This window comes from Oryctolagus cuniculus, unplaced genomic scaffold, assembly GCF_964237555.1.
Source record: "Oryctolagus cuniculus unplaced genomic scaffold, mOryCun1.1 SCAFFOLD_57, whole genome shotgun sequence".
Taxonomy (NCBI): domain Eukaryota; kingdom Metazoa; phylum Chordata; class Mammalia; order Lagomorpha; family Leporidae; genus Oryctolagus; species Oryctolagus cuniculus.
The window spans coordinates 573,918-588,368 of NW_027208388.1; the positions used below are offsets into that span (position 1 = coordinate 573,918).

The 14,451-nt window shown below is 39.3% G+C and overlaps 1 protein-coding gene across 1 annotated transcript; it reads left to right on the plus strand.

Moving 5' to 3' along the window:
* The first annotated feature begins 1,988 nt into the window (after nucleotides 1-1,988).
* LOC127488823 (zinc finger protein 585A-like) lies at nucleotides 1,989-13,956 on the plus strand. The gene is given in 7 exon segments (XM_070067877.1): nucleotides 1,989-3,791; nucleotides 6,531-6,657; nucleotides 6,907-6,999; nucleotides 8,176-10,587; nucleotides 10,590-10,670; nucleotides 10,673-10,776; nucleotides 10,778-13,956. Coding segments are annotated over 7 exon segments (3,261 nt in total). The 5' UTR covers nucleotides 1,989-3,539; the 3' UTR covers nucleotides 10,970-13,956.
* The last annotated feature ends 495 nt before the right edge of the window (nucleotides 13,957-14,451 follow it).

A 14,451-nucleotide genomic window follows, 5' to 3' on the forward strand; every position in this document is an offset into this window, starting at 1 on the left:
TTTTCTTACCATATTTTCATGTTTCCTGATGTTAATATCCATGGGAAAATCGGGTCTCTGGATTGCAATGGATGAAAGCATCCAGACTAACAGTAATAAGGTCAACAGGCAGCAGAATGGTGTCCTCTGAACTTAAACAGCTTTTCTTGTTTGCTAGAGGGTGACCTACTGTGTTACTCTGAGACACTTACATAGACAGTAGATACTGGAGCTGAAATAGAGTATGCCACATTTTGGTCCATCCTGCATATAGTTTTTAAGGTTTTATTTATTTGACAAGTACAGTTCTGACAGTGAGAGGAACAGAAAGAGAGAAAGGTCTTCCATACACTGGTTCACTCCCCTAATGAATGCAACAGCTGGAGATGGGCAGATGCTAGGCCAGTAGCCAGGAGCTTCCAGGTCTTCCTCATAGGTGCAGGGGTCCAAGGCTATCTTCTCCTGCTTTCCCAGGCTATTGCAGAGAGCTGCATGGGAAGAGGAGCAGTGGGGACTAGAGCTAGTGCATATATGGGGTGCCAGCACTGCATGTGGAGGATTACACCACTGCACCACAGTGCCGGCCCCAGTCCATCTTTTATTAAGGAGACCTCAGTAACCATGCCCAAATTTTATTGTCCTATATTCATGGCCGATGTCCTAGCAGACAACATGGTTTGGAGAATTGTAGGCACAAGGTGTGTAGACTTCATTTCTCATACAGCATAGTTAATAACAAGATGCCAAGAGGGGAAATTACTTGCATCCTTGAGAACTAATGATCATCATAGGTGATCTAAAGAATTTAGAAGGTTTGTGAGCCCCTAGAATGAAAAAGTCACTGAGAGCACAAGGACAGTGCCTAGAGTTTATTTTGATGGATTTTAGCCCCTTTCATCAGAGGGAGGCCCATATAAGCTGGACTGATTTGTAACATCAGTGACAATTAATTTTGTAAATGAGGTATGCATTGCACTAAAACCCAAGTAGGATGATTAGGCTTGTATGTACTTGAGAAGCCTGTCAAATCATCTCATTCATGGAGCTTGTCATCTATGTGATGCATGCTTGTGTTCCTGATAAGTGGTGGGTGTGGTTAATTTTTTTTTGCAAAAATTCTGTTTGATGGCAAAGTCAATGAGGTGTCCATGTATACCTCAGAAGAAGTATCTTTTCAAGGTGAAGGCAAACTGAGACGGAGGGGCTTTTGTAAAAACTTTGAACAAAACACATTTGCCACACTTGTAATAGTTAAGACACATCATTTATCTATTGAGATGCATCAGATTTGTTAACATTAGGTATAAGGTACAGTGGACATGGTGGGTGGCATACAGCAGTATGATTTTAGTAATTATCATGAGGTGCTTTTTTTTAAATAGATTTAGCAGGTAAAATTGGGCTGCCTAATGGGGAATAGCTGGAGTAATCTCCTTTTTGTTAAATAAATCTGAGGTAATAAATGTCAGTGTAAGAAGACATTGAGTTTTCTTTTATTGAGCCATCTTGGTTATTTTAATCTGGGATCTGTGAATTCTCATTTTCTCTAGCCAAGTTGCAACTTAAAAAGTATTTTATTCCTCATCATGTTTGACTAACTCTGCTGCTTCTGGGATTTTTTTGTACATCTGACAATTGGAAATGGAGACAATAGTATAATTAAAATGAGATGTACCAAGTAAAGTATGTATTTTTCTTCTGATACATATTTTGGAATTCTTCTAAAATTCCTTGTTAAATTTAGTTGAATCCCTGGTTAAGACTTTTGGAGCCACACTACTGAGTACACCTATGAAACTTTGTTCATAAATGCATATAGAACCTGGGAAAGTTGATGTATATCTTATGCTGTAGAGACATAAGATGGAACATCTTTTTTTATCCTTTTTCATTATAAAATTTAAAAACAAATTTTAGGTTTTCAATAGGATCAAATCATGATAAATTTAAATACAATTCCCAAGAATTCTTTCCACATTTGAATTTCTTCACTTATACTATGTTTCTTTAGGTTGTAAATATGTCAAGCATTAATGAGGAATTGATTATTATGTGGATATCTCTTGTGGTTAGACAAGTTCTGATGTAACCCCTCCGTGTCCAAGGAGACTGATTTTCTAGCTGATGTATGGATCATCTTCATTGCTTCTAATGGAGACATGCATTGGTATCTGGGAATCTAGCCTCATCTGCCCATGATGTCAGCAGCTCAGGACCATGGGAAATCTCCTCTGGCCTCCTTCTCAGCATGTGCCATTCCAACCATTCCCACCATCTTCACAGAATTCCTGACTCTGGGGCTTTCCTCATATTGCTCAAGAACTGTGTGGTTGGTTTCTGTGTCTGTGGATGTTAGTGTGAGGGTGAAAGGAACCTTGGAGAGCAGGACAGGTGTCTGTCTGTTGGTGGCATAGGTGACAGTCATAGATCTGAGGTATTAAGTTATGTCATTCAGGTGCACCCTGTAGATCTTGGCTGGCCTAGGAAGGGACACCAATGCCACATCCTCAGTTCTGGAGCTGGAGAAAGGGTGAATAAGGTTGAGATTTTAAAGATATTTTTATCAAAAATTGGTGCACTGAAACAAGACCAATGTGTCTCCCATTGTACAGAGGCAGCTCCAAAAGTTCTGTAGAAAGACTGTTTCATCCAGAGCCAGCACTGTGGTGCAGTAGGTTAATCCTCCATGTGGGGTGCCGGCATCCCATATGGGCACCATTTCTAGTCCCGGCTGCTCTTCTTCTTATCCAGCTCTCTGCTGTGGCCTGGCAAAGCAGCAGAAGATGGCACAGGTGCTTGGGCTCCTGCACCTGGGTGGGAGCCCAGGAAGAAGCACCTGACTCCTGGCTTTAGATCAGCACAGCTCCATGCATTGTGTCCATTTTGAGAGTGAACCAATGGAAGGAAGACATTTCTCTCTGCCTCTCTCTCTCACTGTCTGTAATTCTACCTGTCAAATAAATAAATAAAATTCTTAAAATAAGAAAGAAAGAAAGTCTATTTCATCCAAGATGACAATGTGATGGAGCTGGGTGTTCAGGCCATTTGAGATGAAACCTGTATGGGTGACTGTTGATTGCAGCTCTGTCACTGTTTTGAACTGTCACTCACATGGGATACAGGCAGCAGCTTTACCCACTAAGCCACAGTGCCAGTCCCCAAAATAACTTTCATTAATGTAAATTTTACTGAATGTAATTAATTTCAACAATAACAAAGTTTTACTGTTTTTTATTGTTACAATATCATTTAATAAAATTTTTGCAATGCTCCATTCCTGCTGACTACCTCCAAAGCATGGAATTGAGGAAACAGCTGCTGAATGCAGGAGACTGGGTGCCCAGGCTCATCCTTTTGTGGTTGACTGCAGTAACCGAGAAGATATTTACAGCTCTGCAAAGAAGGTAAAGGCAGAAATTGGAGATGTTAGCATCTTAGTAAATAATGCTGGTGTAGTCTACACATCTGATTTGTTTGCTACACAAGACCCTCAGATTGAAAAAGCTTTTGAAGTTAATGTGCTTGTGCATTTCTGGACTACAAAGGCATTTCTTCCAGCGATGATGAAGAACAATCACGGTTATATTGTCACTGTGGTTTCCGCAGGTGGACATACTGTGGTCCCCTTCTTACTGGCTTATTGTTCCAGCAAGTTTGCTGCTGTTGGGTTTCACAGAGCTTTGACTGACGAGCTGGCTGCCTTAGAAAGAACCGGAGTCAAGATGACGTGTCTCTGCCCGAATTTCATAAACACTGGCTTCATCAAAAATCCAAGCACCAGCCTGGGACCCACCCTGGAACCTGAGCAAGTGGTAAACAAGCTGATGAATGGGATCCTGACAGAGGAGAAAATGATCTTTGTGCCATCTTCTATACGCTTTTTAATGATATTGGAAAGGATCCTTCCTGAGCATTTCCTGGCACTTGCAAAACGAAAGCTCAACATTAAGTTTGATGCAGTAATTGGATATAAAAAGAAAGAATAAGTGTCTGGTCTTCCTGAACACTGATTCCCCACATTTAAGTGATTTCTCATAACATTAATCAGTTTCAACGTTGGAAGTTCCCTTTTTCCTAATTGTCCTTTTTTCTTCAGTATCACCCTGACTATTCTCATTTATCTCCACTTTTTTTTATCTGAAACATGATTTCTTGTTTCACAGAAATGACCATAGGAATTGACTTTACAGAAAATGAGGAAAAGGAACAAAAACAATATGACAGTAATTCCTGGGGAAAAAAATTTTTTTTTGCAATGCTTTCATTAAACCAAAGATAACTTCTGATTAATCTCTGCCACTTAATAGAGGTGGGTTCAGTTGCCATATATTTGCAGGTTTAAATAATTTTTCCTCCATGAAGTTTGCTTTCTTTATTTATGTATTCATGATTCTTTATTCATTCTAGCACTCCGTTTTCTACAGTGCAATGTAGAAAGAAAGCCATGAAATTTTCTTTTAAATCCTTGCATTTATGTTTTCTTCCAGGAATGATTCATGACACCTCCAGATATTTCAAAGAGCAAAGAAAATTAATACATCACCTGCAGATTGTGTACTTTTAAAATCATATTTATTTTATGCATTTGAAAGACATAGTCACAGAGAGTAACAGAAAGAGAGAGAGAGAGAGTCTTGCATCTGCTGGTTCATTCCCCAAAAGGCCACAAAGGTCAGAGCTGAGCCAATCTATAGGCAAGAGGCAGGATCCTTCTGCATCTCTCACATAGGTGCATGGGTCCACGCCCTTGAGTCATCCTCCAGTACCTTCCCAGTAATATTTGTAGGAGCAGGATTTGAGGTGGAGAAGCCAGGACTCAAACTGGCACTCATATGGGATGCTGGCTCTGAGGACTGGGGCTTTATCCCACTGTGCAACAGCACTGGCCCTGTAAGTGTTTTTTTTTTTTTTAATTATTCTCAGGTTGCTGTCAGTTTTCTTTTTAGATTTATAATAATTTGTTAATAAAAATGGAAAAATAAAGATAAATTTTATTCTTAGGGAATATATAAAAACAAGACAAATGAATTTGTCATGACTATCAAGCATTGAAGTAATCTAAGGCAATTTGGTCTCATCTTTCTGTTGCCATAGCAAAATACATATTATTTATATTTTTAAATGAGGCTTCAAGGATAATATTCGAAATTGGGGGTCATGATGTCAAATACAGTCATTATTGTTATATAGATGATGTAGTGGGCAGTGTTTCAGTACCACCATGGAAATAAACACTGAACATTCTGCAAGAGTAAGAGTTAGCTAGTGCTAAAACACAAATCAGTTGCATTTATTTTTTTAATTGTTAGAGTAATGCAGACCTTCATAATTTGGGGAGCTGACCTTGATTCAGAGATAGCATAAGGGCTGTGTGAGGAAAAAAAATCTATTGCAGGTTCTTTTATGTTTTAAGTTTTTATTTAAAAATTTATTTTTTATTTGAAAGTCAGAGTTACAAAGAGAGAGAGGCAGAGAGAGAGAGAGAGTAGAGATCTTCATCTGCTGGTTCACTCCCTGGCTGCCCACAATGCCCCGAGCTGTGCTGGTCTGAAGCCAGGAGCCAGAGCTTCTTCTCAGTTTCCCACATGGGTTAAAGGACCCAAGGGTTTTGTTCTTCTTCTACTACTTTCCCAGGTCATAGCAGAGTGCTAGATCAGAAGTGGAGCAGCTGGGTCTAGAAATGGCACCCATATGAGATGTCAGCACTTTAGGCAAGGGTGTTAACCCACTGTACCACAGCTCTGGCCCCAAGATTTATTTATTAACTTATTTGAAAAGCAAATAGAGATATGGAAGGATGGGTAGTAAGAGATACCTTCCATCTACTGGTTCGTTCACAAAATGACCACAGGCATCCCATGTGGAGCACCAAGGACTCAAACTGTTCACATTGGGATGCCTGAATTGCAGGTGGAGGGTGCAGGCTTATCTGCTGCACCATAATACTGGTGCCTACTACAGGTTCTCAAACAAATCTCTCTGCATTTCCCTCAGTCACAAATGCAGATTATAGTACAGAATTTCTCAAGGAAATTTCTTTGGAAATTTGATGCAGAGATAGAGTATCTGAGCTGACTTCATAAACACTAAGTTAAGTCTGTAATGTCTCAATTTAAAATTTTTTTTTCTCTGCCATAATTGCATTGACTGTGCATGGTGTTTTCCTGGAAATTCTTCTCTGTTCAAACTCTTCATAGCTTCCCTGATGGTTTCTTGTCTTTTTCCCTGAATACTTCTACATTCTTCTGAACATTGCTCATTCCAGAGTGACTATTGTCCCCCTTTCAGCCTCCTGTGCAATTGCCCTTGACATAGTCTGGCCTTTCTGAACAGAAATTCCTGTTTCCCTCCAGCTTGGGCATTTTTCACAGCCTTTATACCACAGGTTTGATCCCCTGTTGAATGCTTCTGTGTGGCTGTCCAAATGCTCAACAAATCTGAAATGAAATGGCATCCTTCCTTCTTCCTCCATATGCATGCAGAAGTTATACATCTGCCATTTTTTGTTATGTGACAGAGTTGACATGTTGACCAGGAGTGTTCTATCACAGGTGATGATAACATTTGAAGACCTGGCTGTGTACTTTACCTGGGAGGAATGGCAGAACATGAACCAAGCTCAGAAAATCCTGTACAAGGATGTGATGCTGGAGACCTACAGCAGCCTGTTCTCCTTGGGTGAGTGACACTCATCACATGCCCAGTGGTAACATTTTCTCACTATTTGACAAATAAGTGAGCACTATTAATAAACTTTATAAATGAGGGACAGGAATAGAATTTGAGTCCATGAAGAATCTGATTATATACCATCTGAGAAGGAATTCAAATTGGAACATTTGTTGCATAGCTCCTGGACCATGCTGTTCACCTTTAATTAACCCAAGATAGTGATTTCACAAAGTGTTACATTATTTCCATTACTAGGGCACTGCATGACCAAACCTGACTTGATCTTGAAGTTGGAGCAAGGAGCAGAGCCCTGGATGGGGAAAGAATGCTTACATCATAGCCTCCCAGGTCAGTGTGTACATAATGGTCAGGGAGGCCAAAGTAGAATCATTGCAGCAGATGTTGAGTGGTGGTCTTTCTCTTAATTTTTTCCAAGTCTTACTTCAGACACAGTTATTCTACAGTATCTATGGAGATCAGTATCTCTGGTAAAGGCGAAGGAAATGAAGTTTCATGTGTAACTCAGCAACTGATCAAAATCTCCAGAATTGCATATTATCACAGAGGAGTGTTTATGTAAAAAATGAAAGGAGGTCACCAGGGATGACAACTGCACAATGAGATAGAAATAAATTTTCAAGAAATTAAGCAGATTCTTGTCTGCAGAAACAAATTCTTTAAATTGCTTGTGAATGCATACCGAAGGTGGTATATTGGGACTTTCTGTAACTATTTAGTTCTCAGAGGCTGAGGATATCAGATTTCCTTAGAAATATGGGGAAACTGTAATAGAGTGCAGATAAAACAGTTTTTCATTAGAAAAATCCCACAAATGCTGTTTCCCTGGGAAGACAGAACATGAGACAACCACAGATGCAAATCTTGTCCCTTAAATGTGATCCTGCTTGGAATACAGACACATTAAACTCTTCTCCACCTGCAAGAAAATGATCCAGCAAAAGTTTCCCATATTGATGTTTGAAATATCAGAGAAGTACAAAACAGACAATTTTATAAAAATGAACTGGAATGAATACACAAGGAAAAATTGATTTCTTGGCAATAGCTGATTATTTTTACCAAACATATGTCCTTTCTTTAAAATCTTATATAGTTGTTTCACCTTTGTGAAAGGCAGAAAGTCAGTGAGAGGAGAAACAGTGAGAAAGAGATTTCCTATTAGCTACCTCCCCAGATACCTGCAGCAGTTAGGTCTGACTAATTTGAAGCCAAACGCCTGGCATTCCAACTATTCCAATCTGATGTATCACAGGGTCCCAAGCACAAGAACCATTATCTCCTGCCCCCTGGTATACATTAGTAGAGAGCTGTATTTGAAGCAGAGTATCCTGGGCTTAAATTGGCACTGTGTTTGGATGCAGACATTCCAAGCAATGACTTGTATTCATTTTGTTAATTCTATCCCTCTTAAATACAAGTAACTTCATTCCTTTTACATGAGTATGCCAGGAAAAAGAATTATATTTGATTTATTGACAGCACCGTTTTTTTTTCTCACTTCAGTTGCCATGAAAAGGGATGACCTGATTAGGAAAAACCAGAAAAGTCAGGACAAAAATCTGAACCAGAATGTTATGAAAAACAATAAGACATCAACTCCCAAGATCATTGAATTAAGAAAAACACTTCGTTTAAGTTCAAACCATATTCCAAAACTGAGTATCAAAAAGAGAATCTATTCAGGAATGAAACCTGAAGAATGCAATGTATGTCACAATGTGTATCTGCACTGTGGGCCTGTTCAACTACAAACTGGAGAAAAATTTGATGCTACTAATGTGCCTGGGAATGCTCTCCAGATCTGTGAGGCTCTTAATCAACAGCACAAAAATCAGACTGTGCAACAGGCATTTGAACCAATTGGAAAAGGGAAAGTCTTCAAAAGGAAAAATATATTTTGTAAATCTGAGAGGCATTTTATGGTAGAAAGTAGTACATCCACTGCCACTATTGGTAAGACAACTCAAATAGAACATGATTTCCATAAAAATTCTAACCTCAGTATGCATCAACAAAGTCCCAGAAGAGAGAAAGTTTATGAATATAGTAGTTCTTTGGAACCTGTCATTGATCAATCACCTCTTAAAATAAATCATAGACCACATATAGGGAAGAAACCCTATGCATGTAAGCCTTGTGGAAAATCATTCAGTTATAAATTCTGCCATGCAATTGATTACAGTACTCACGTAGTGGAAAACTCTCATGTGTTTAATGAACATGGAGAAGCCACTTACCAGAAGTCACATCTCATAAATCATCAGAGAATTCACTCAGGTGAGAAACCTTATGAATGTAATGACTGTGGAAAATACTTTGGTCAGAAGTCACACCTCATAAAGCATCAGATAATTAACACAGGGAATAAACTTTATGAATGTAATAACTGTGGAAAAGCTTTTGGCCTAAAGTCACACCTCATAAATCACCAGAGAATTCACATGGGAGAGAAACCTTATGAATGCAGTGACTGTGGAAAAGCCTTTCGCTATAAATCAATCCTCACAAAGCATCAGAAAATTCACACAGGGGATAAGCCTTATGAATGTAATGACTGTGGAAAAGCCTTTGGCCGGAAGTTCCATTTCATAAATCATCAGAGAATTCACACAGGGGAGAAACCTTATGAATGTAATGACTGTGGAAAAGCCTTTGGGAAAAAGTCACACCTCATAAATCACCAAAGAATTCACACAGGAGAGAAACCTTATGAATGCAATGACTGTGGAAAAGCCTTTCGCTGTAAATCAGCCCTCACAAATCATCAGAGAATTCACACAGGGAAGAAACCTTATGAATGCAATGAGTGTGGGAAAGCCTTTGGCCAGAATTCACACCTCATAACACATCAGAAAATTCACACAGGGGTGAAACCTTATGAATGCAGTGACTGTGGAAAAGCCTTTCACTGTAAATCAGCCCTCACAAAGCATCAGAGAATTCACACAGGGGATAAGCCTTATGAATGTAATGACTGTGGAAAAGCCTTTATGTGGAAGTCTTGTCTCATCCTACATCAGAGAATTCACATGGGGGAAAAACCTTATGAATGCAATGACTGTGGTAAAGCCTGTAGCCAGAAGTCAAACCTCATAACTCATCAGAAAATTCACACAGGAGAGAAACCTTATGAATGCAATGAGTGTGGCAAAGCTTTTGGCCAGAAGTCACACCTCATAACTCATCAGAAAATTCACACAGGGGTGAAACCTTATGAATGCAGTGACTGTGGAAAAGCCTTTATGTGGAAGTCATGTCTCATCCTACATCAGAGAATTCATACGGGGGAAAAACCTTATGAATGCAGTGACTGTGATAAAGCCTTTGGCCAGAAGTCACATTTCATAAATCATCAGAGAATTCACACAGGGGAGAAACCTTATGAATGCAATGAGTGTGGGAAAGCCTTTGGCCAGAAGGCACACCTCTTAAGGCATCAGAAAATTCACACAGGGGAGAAACCTTATGAATGCAGTGACTGTGGAAAAGCCTTTGGCCGGAAGTCCCATTTCATAAATCATCAGAGAATTCACACAGGGGATAAGCCTTATGAATGTAATGACTGTGGAAAATCCTTTATGTGGAAGTCACATCTCATCCTACATCAGAGAATTCACATGGGGGAAAAACCTTATGAATGCAATGACTGTGGTAAAGCCTTTGGCTGGAAGTCACAGCTCATAACTCATCAGAAAATTCACACAGGAGAGAAACCTTATGAATGCCATGAGTGTGGGAAAGCCTTTGGCAAGAAGGCATACCTCATAAATCATCAGAGAATTCACACAGGGGAGAAACCTTATGAATGTAATGACTGTGGAAAAGCCTTTCGCTGTAAATCAGCCCTCACAAAGCATCAGAGAATTCACACAGGGAAGAAACCTTATGAATGTAATGACTGTGGAAAAGCCTTGGCCGGAAGTCCCATTTCATAAATCATCAGAGAATTCACACAGGGGAAAAGCCTTATGAATGTAATGACTGTGGGAAAGCCTTGGCCGGAAGTCCCATTTCATAAATCATCAGAGAATTCACACAGGGGAAAAGCCTTATGAATGTAATGACTGTGGGAAAGCCTTTATGTGGAAGTCACATCTCATTCCTACATCAGAGAATTCACACGGGGGAAAAACCTTATGAATGTAATGACTGTGGAAAAGCCTTTCTTAAGAAGTCATCTCTCATCCTACATCAGAGAAGTAACACAGAGGAGAAACCCTATGAATACAATGACAGTGGGAAACCATTTGGTCACAAATCAAGCCTCATAAGTCATCAGAGAATTCACACAGTGTAGAAAGATTATGAATGTAATGACTGGAAAAGCGTTTCTGAGTAAGTCAGCTCTAGCACCCACATCAGAGAATTCGCACAGGCGAAAAACCTGATGAATGTAAAGACTGGAAAAGTCTTTACCCATAAGTCAAACCTCAAAAGGCATCAGAGAAGTCACACAGGGGATAAACCTTCTGAATGCAATGACTTGGAAAAGCCTTTGGCCAAAAGTCAAGCCTTGTAAATAATTAGAGAAGCCATACAGGAGAAACCTTATGAATGTCATGACTGTGGAGAAGTTTTCTTTGCAAATTTCTATGCAATTCAGAGCTCAATGAACATCAAAGAAGTCACAGGAGAGAAAATTTATGATGGCAATGACTGTGCAGAAGCCTCTTCATATGACAAACATCACAAAGCATCAGAGAATTCACATGGGGAGAAATGTCATGAATAATGATAGTAGAAAGCCTTTTGTTATAATTTTCAACTAATAAAACATCACAGAATTAACAGGGAATTTTCCACACAATTGCCTTTTTGTGCAAGTTCCTTTTCATTAAATAACAGAATCTTTCAAGGGAGAACAATAAGATTATAGTCAGTGTGGATATGCCTTTGGTGCCAATTATACCTCATCAAGCATAACAGAATTCACATGGGGAAAATCTTATGAATGTAATGACTCAAAGTCTTTTACCATAACTTAGCCCACATTGCACATCATCAAATTCATACAGGGAAAAAAACCTTTGAAAGTAATCTTGTGGAAAAGCCTTTACTTAGAAGTCATACCCCACAAGACACCAGAGAATTCACATGGGGGAGAAATCTTATGAATGTAATGAGTGTTGGAAAGCTTTGCCAAAATCTCAGGTACAACATTAGAGAATTCACAAAGTGGAGATCTCATGAATGAAATAAACGTGGGAAAGCTTTTTGTCATAGGTCATACCTCATAATCCATCATCTATTTTGAATGGGAGAGACTTTGAGAATATAATAAGGGGTTGGCTCTGTGGCTCATTTGGTTAATCATCCCCCTGTGGTACCGGCATTTCATATGGGCACCAGGTTCTAGTACTGGTCACTCCTTCCAGTCCAGGTCTCTGCTGTGGCCTGGGAAGGCAGTGAAGGATGGCTCAAGTCCTTGGGCCCCTGCACCAGCATGGGAGACCAGGAGGAAGCACCTGGCTCCTGCTTTGGATCGGCATAATTCCAGCTGCAGCAGCCATTTGGGGGAGAACCAATGTAAGAAAGATTTTTTCTCTGTCTCTCTAACTCTATCTGTCATAGAAAGAAAGAGTGAGAGAGGGAGGGAGGGAGGGAGAGAGAGAGAGAGAGAGAGACAGAGACAGAGAGAGAGGGAGAGAATGTATATATTGAATGTGGAAGAGTTTCCCTTCAAATAATGTAAGTATTAGGACAAAATTTTCTGCTGGAAATCACATCTTATCCAACAGGGACGCATGTAACGGAGAAAGCTTATAAATATTAATAGTGTTAAAAAAGCATTTGTCACAAATCTATCATACATCAGAGAATTCAGATGGGGGTTTCTTTTTTTCAACTTTTATTTAATAAATATACATTTCCAAAGTACAACTTTTGGATTATAGTGGCTTTTGTCCCACATAACCTCACTCCCACCTTCAACAATCGAACCTCCCACTCCCTCTCCCATCCCATTCACATCAAGATTCATTTTCAATTATCTATATACAGATAAATTTAGTATATACTAAGTAAAGATTTCAACAGTTTGCACCCACAGAGAAACACAAAGTATAAAGTACTGTTTGAGTACTAGTTATGCCATTAATTCACATAGTACAACACATTAAGGACAGAGATCTTACATGGGGAGTAAGTGCACAGTGACTCCTGTTGTTGATTTAACAATTGACACTCATAAATAGATGTCAGTAATCAACCGAGAATCTTGTCATGAGCTACCATGGCTATGGAAGCCTCTTGAGTTCACCAACTCTGATCTGTTTTAGACAAGGCCATAGTCAAATTATAGGTTCTCTCCTCCCTTCAGAGAAAGGTACCTCCTTCTTTGATGGCTCATACTTTCTGCTGGGATCTCACAGAGATCTTTCATTTAGGTCACTTTTTTTTTTTTTGCCACAGTGTCTTGGCTTTCCATGCCTGAAATACTCTCATGGACTTTTTAACCAGATATGAATGCCTTAAGGGCTGATTCTGAGGCCAGAATGCTGTTTAGCAGGACATCTACCATTCTATGAGTCTGTTGTGTATCCTACTTCCCATGTTTTATGGTTCCCTCCTTTTTAATTCTATCAGTATTAGCAGACACTATTGTTTATATGATCCCTTTGACTCTTAGACCTATCATTACGATCAATTATGAACTAAAAGTGATCACTTTGACTAGTGAGATGGCATTGGTACATGCCACCTAGATGGAATTAAATTTGAATCCCCTGGCATGTTTCTAACTATACCATTAGAGGTAAATCCAGTTGAGCATGTGCCAAACTGTACCTGTACTCCCTCTCTTATTCCCACTCATATTTAACAGGGTCACTCTTCAGTTAAACTTAAACACCTAAGAATAATTGTGTGTTAAATAAAGAGTTCAACTAATGGTATCCAGTACAACAACAACAAAAAAAAACCAAAAGTAATAAAGTAGTAAGATTTCCCTCGAAAGTCAGGACAAGTGGTGATCAAGTCATTGTTTCTCATAGTGTCCATGTCACTTCAACAGGTTTCCTTTTTGGTGCTCGGTTGTCACCGATAAGGGAGAACATATGATATTTGTCCCTTTGGGATTGGCTTATTTCACTCAGCATGATGTTTTCCAGATTCCTCCATTTTGTTGCAAATGACTGGATTTCACTGTTTTTGACTGTTGTATAGTATTGTATAGAGTACATGTCCCATAATTTCTTTATCCAGTCTACTGTTGATGGGCATTTGGGTTGGTTCCAGGTCTTAGCTATTGTGAATTGAGCTGCAATAAATATTAAGGTGTATATAGCTTTTTTGTTTGCCAATTTCATTTCCTTTGGGTAAATTCCAAGGAGTGGGATGGCTGGGTTGAATGGTAGGGTTATATTCAGGTTTCTGAGGAATCTCCAGACTGACTTCCATAGTGGCTTGACCAGTTTGCCTTCCCACCAAAAGTGGGTTAGTGTCCTTTCCCCACATCCTCTCCAGCATCTGTTGTTGGTAGATTTCTGAATGTGAGCCATTCTCACCAGGGTGAGGTGAAACTTCTTCTTGCCCAATGGGTTTGGCTATAACTTCCAGTACTATATTGAATAGCAATGGTGAAAGTGGGCATCCCTGTCTAGTGTAATGAATGTGGAAGACATTTTCTGGGAATTCAGGCTTGTATGAATATAGAATTCACAACAGGTCATATTGTTTGAATGCTGTAAGTATGAACATTCCATTAGCCAGAAATTAGACATCAACAGACTTCAGAGAATTCATAAAGTGAAAAATCAATGTAATGAATGTGAAAAAAAT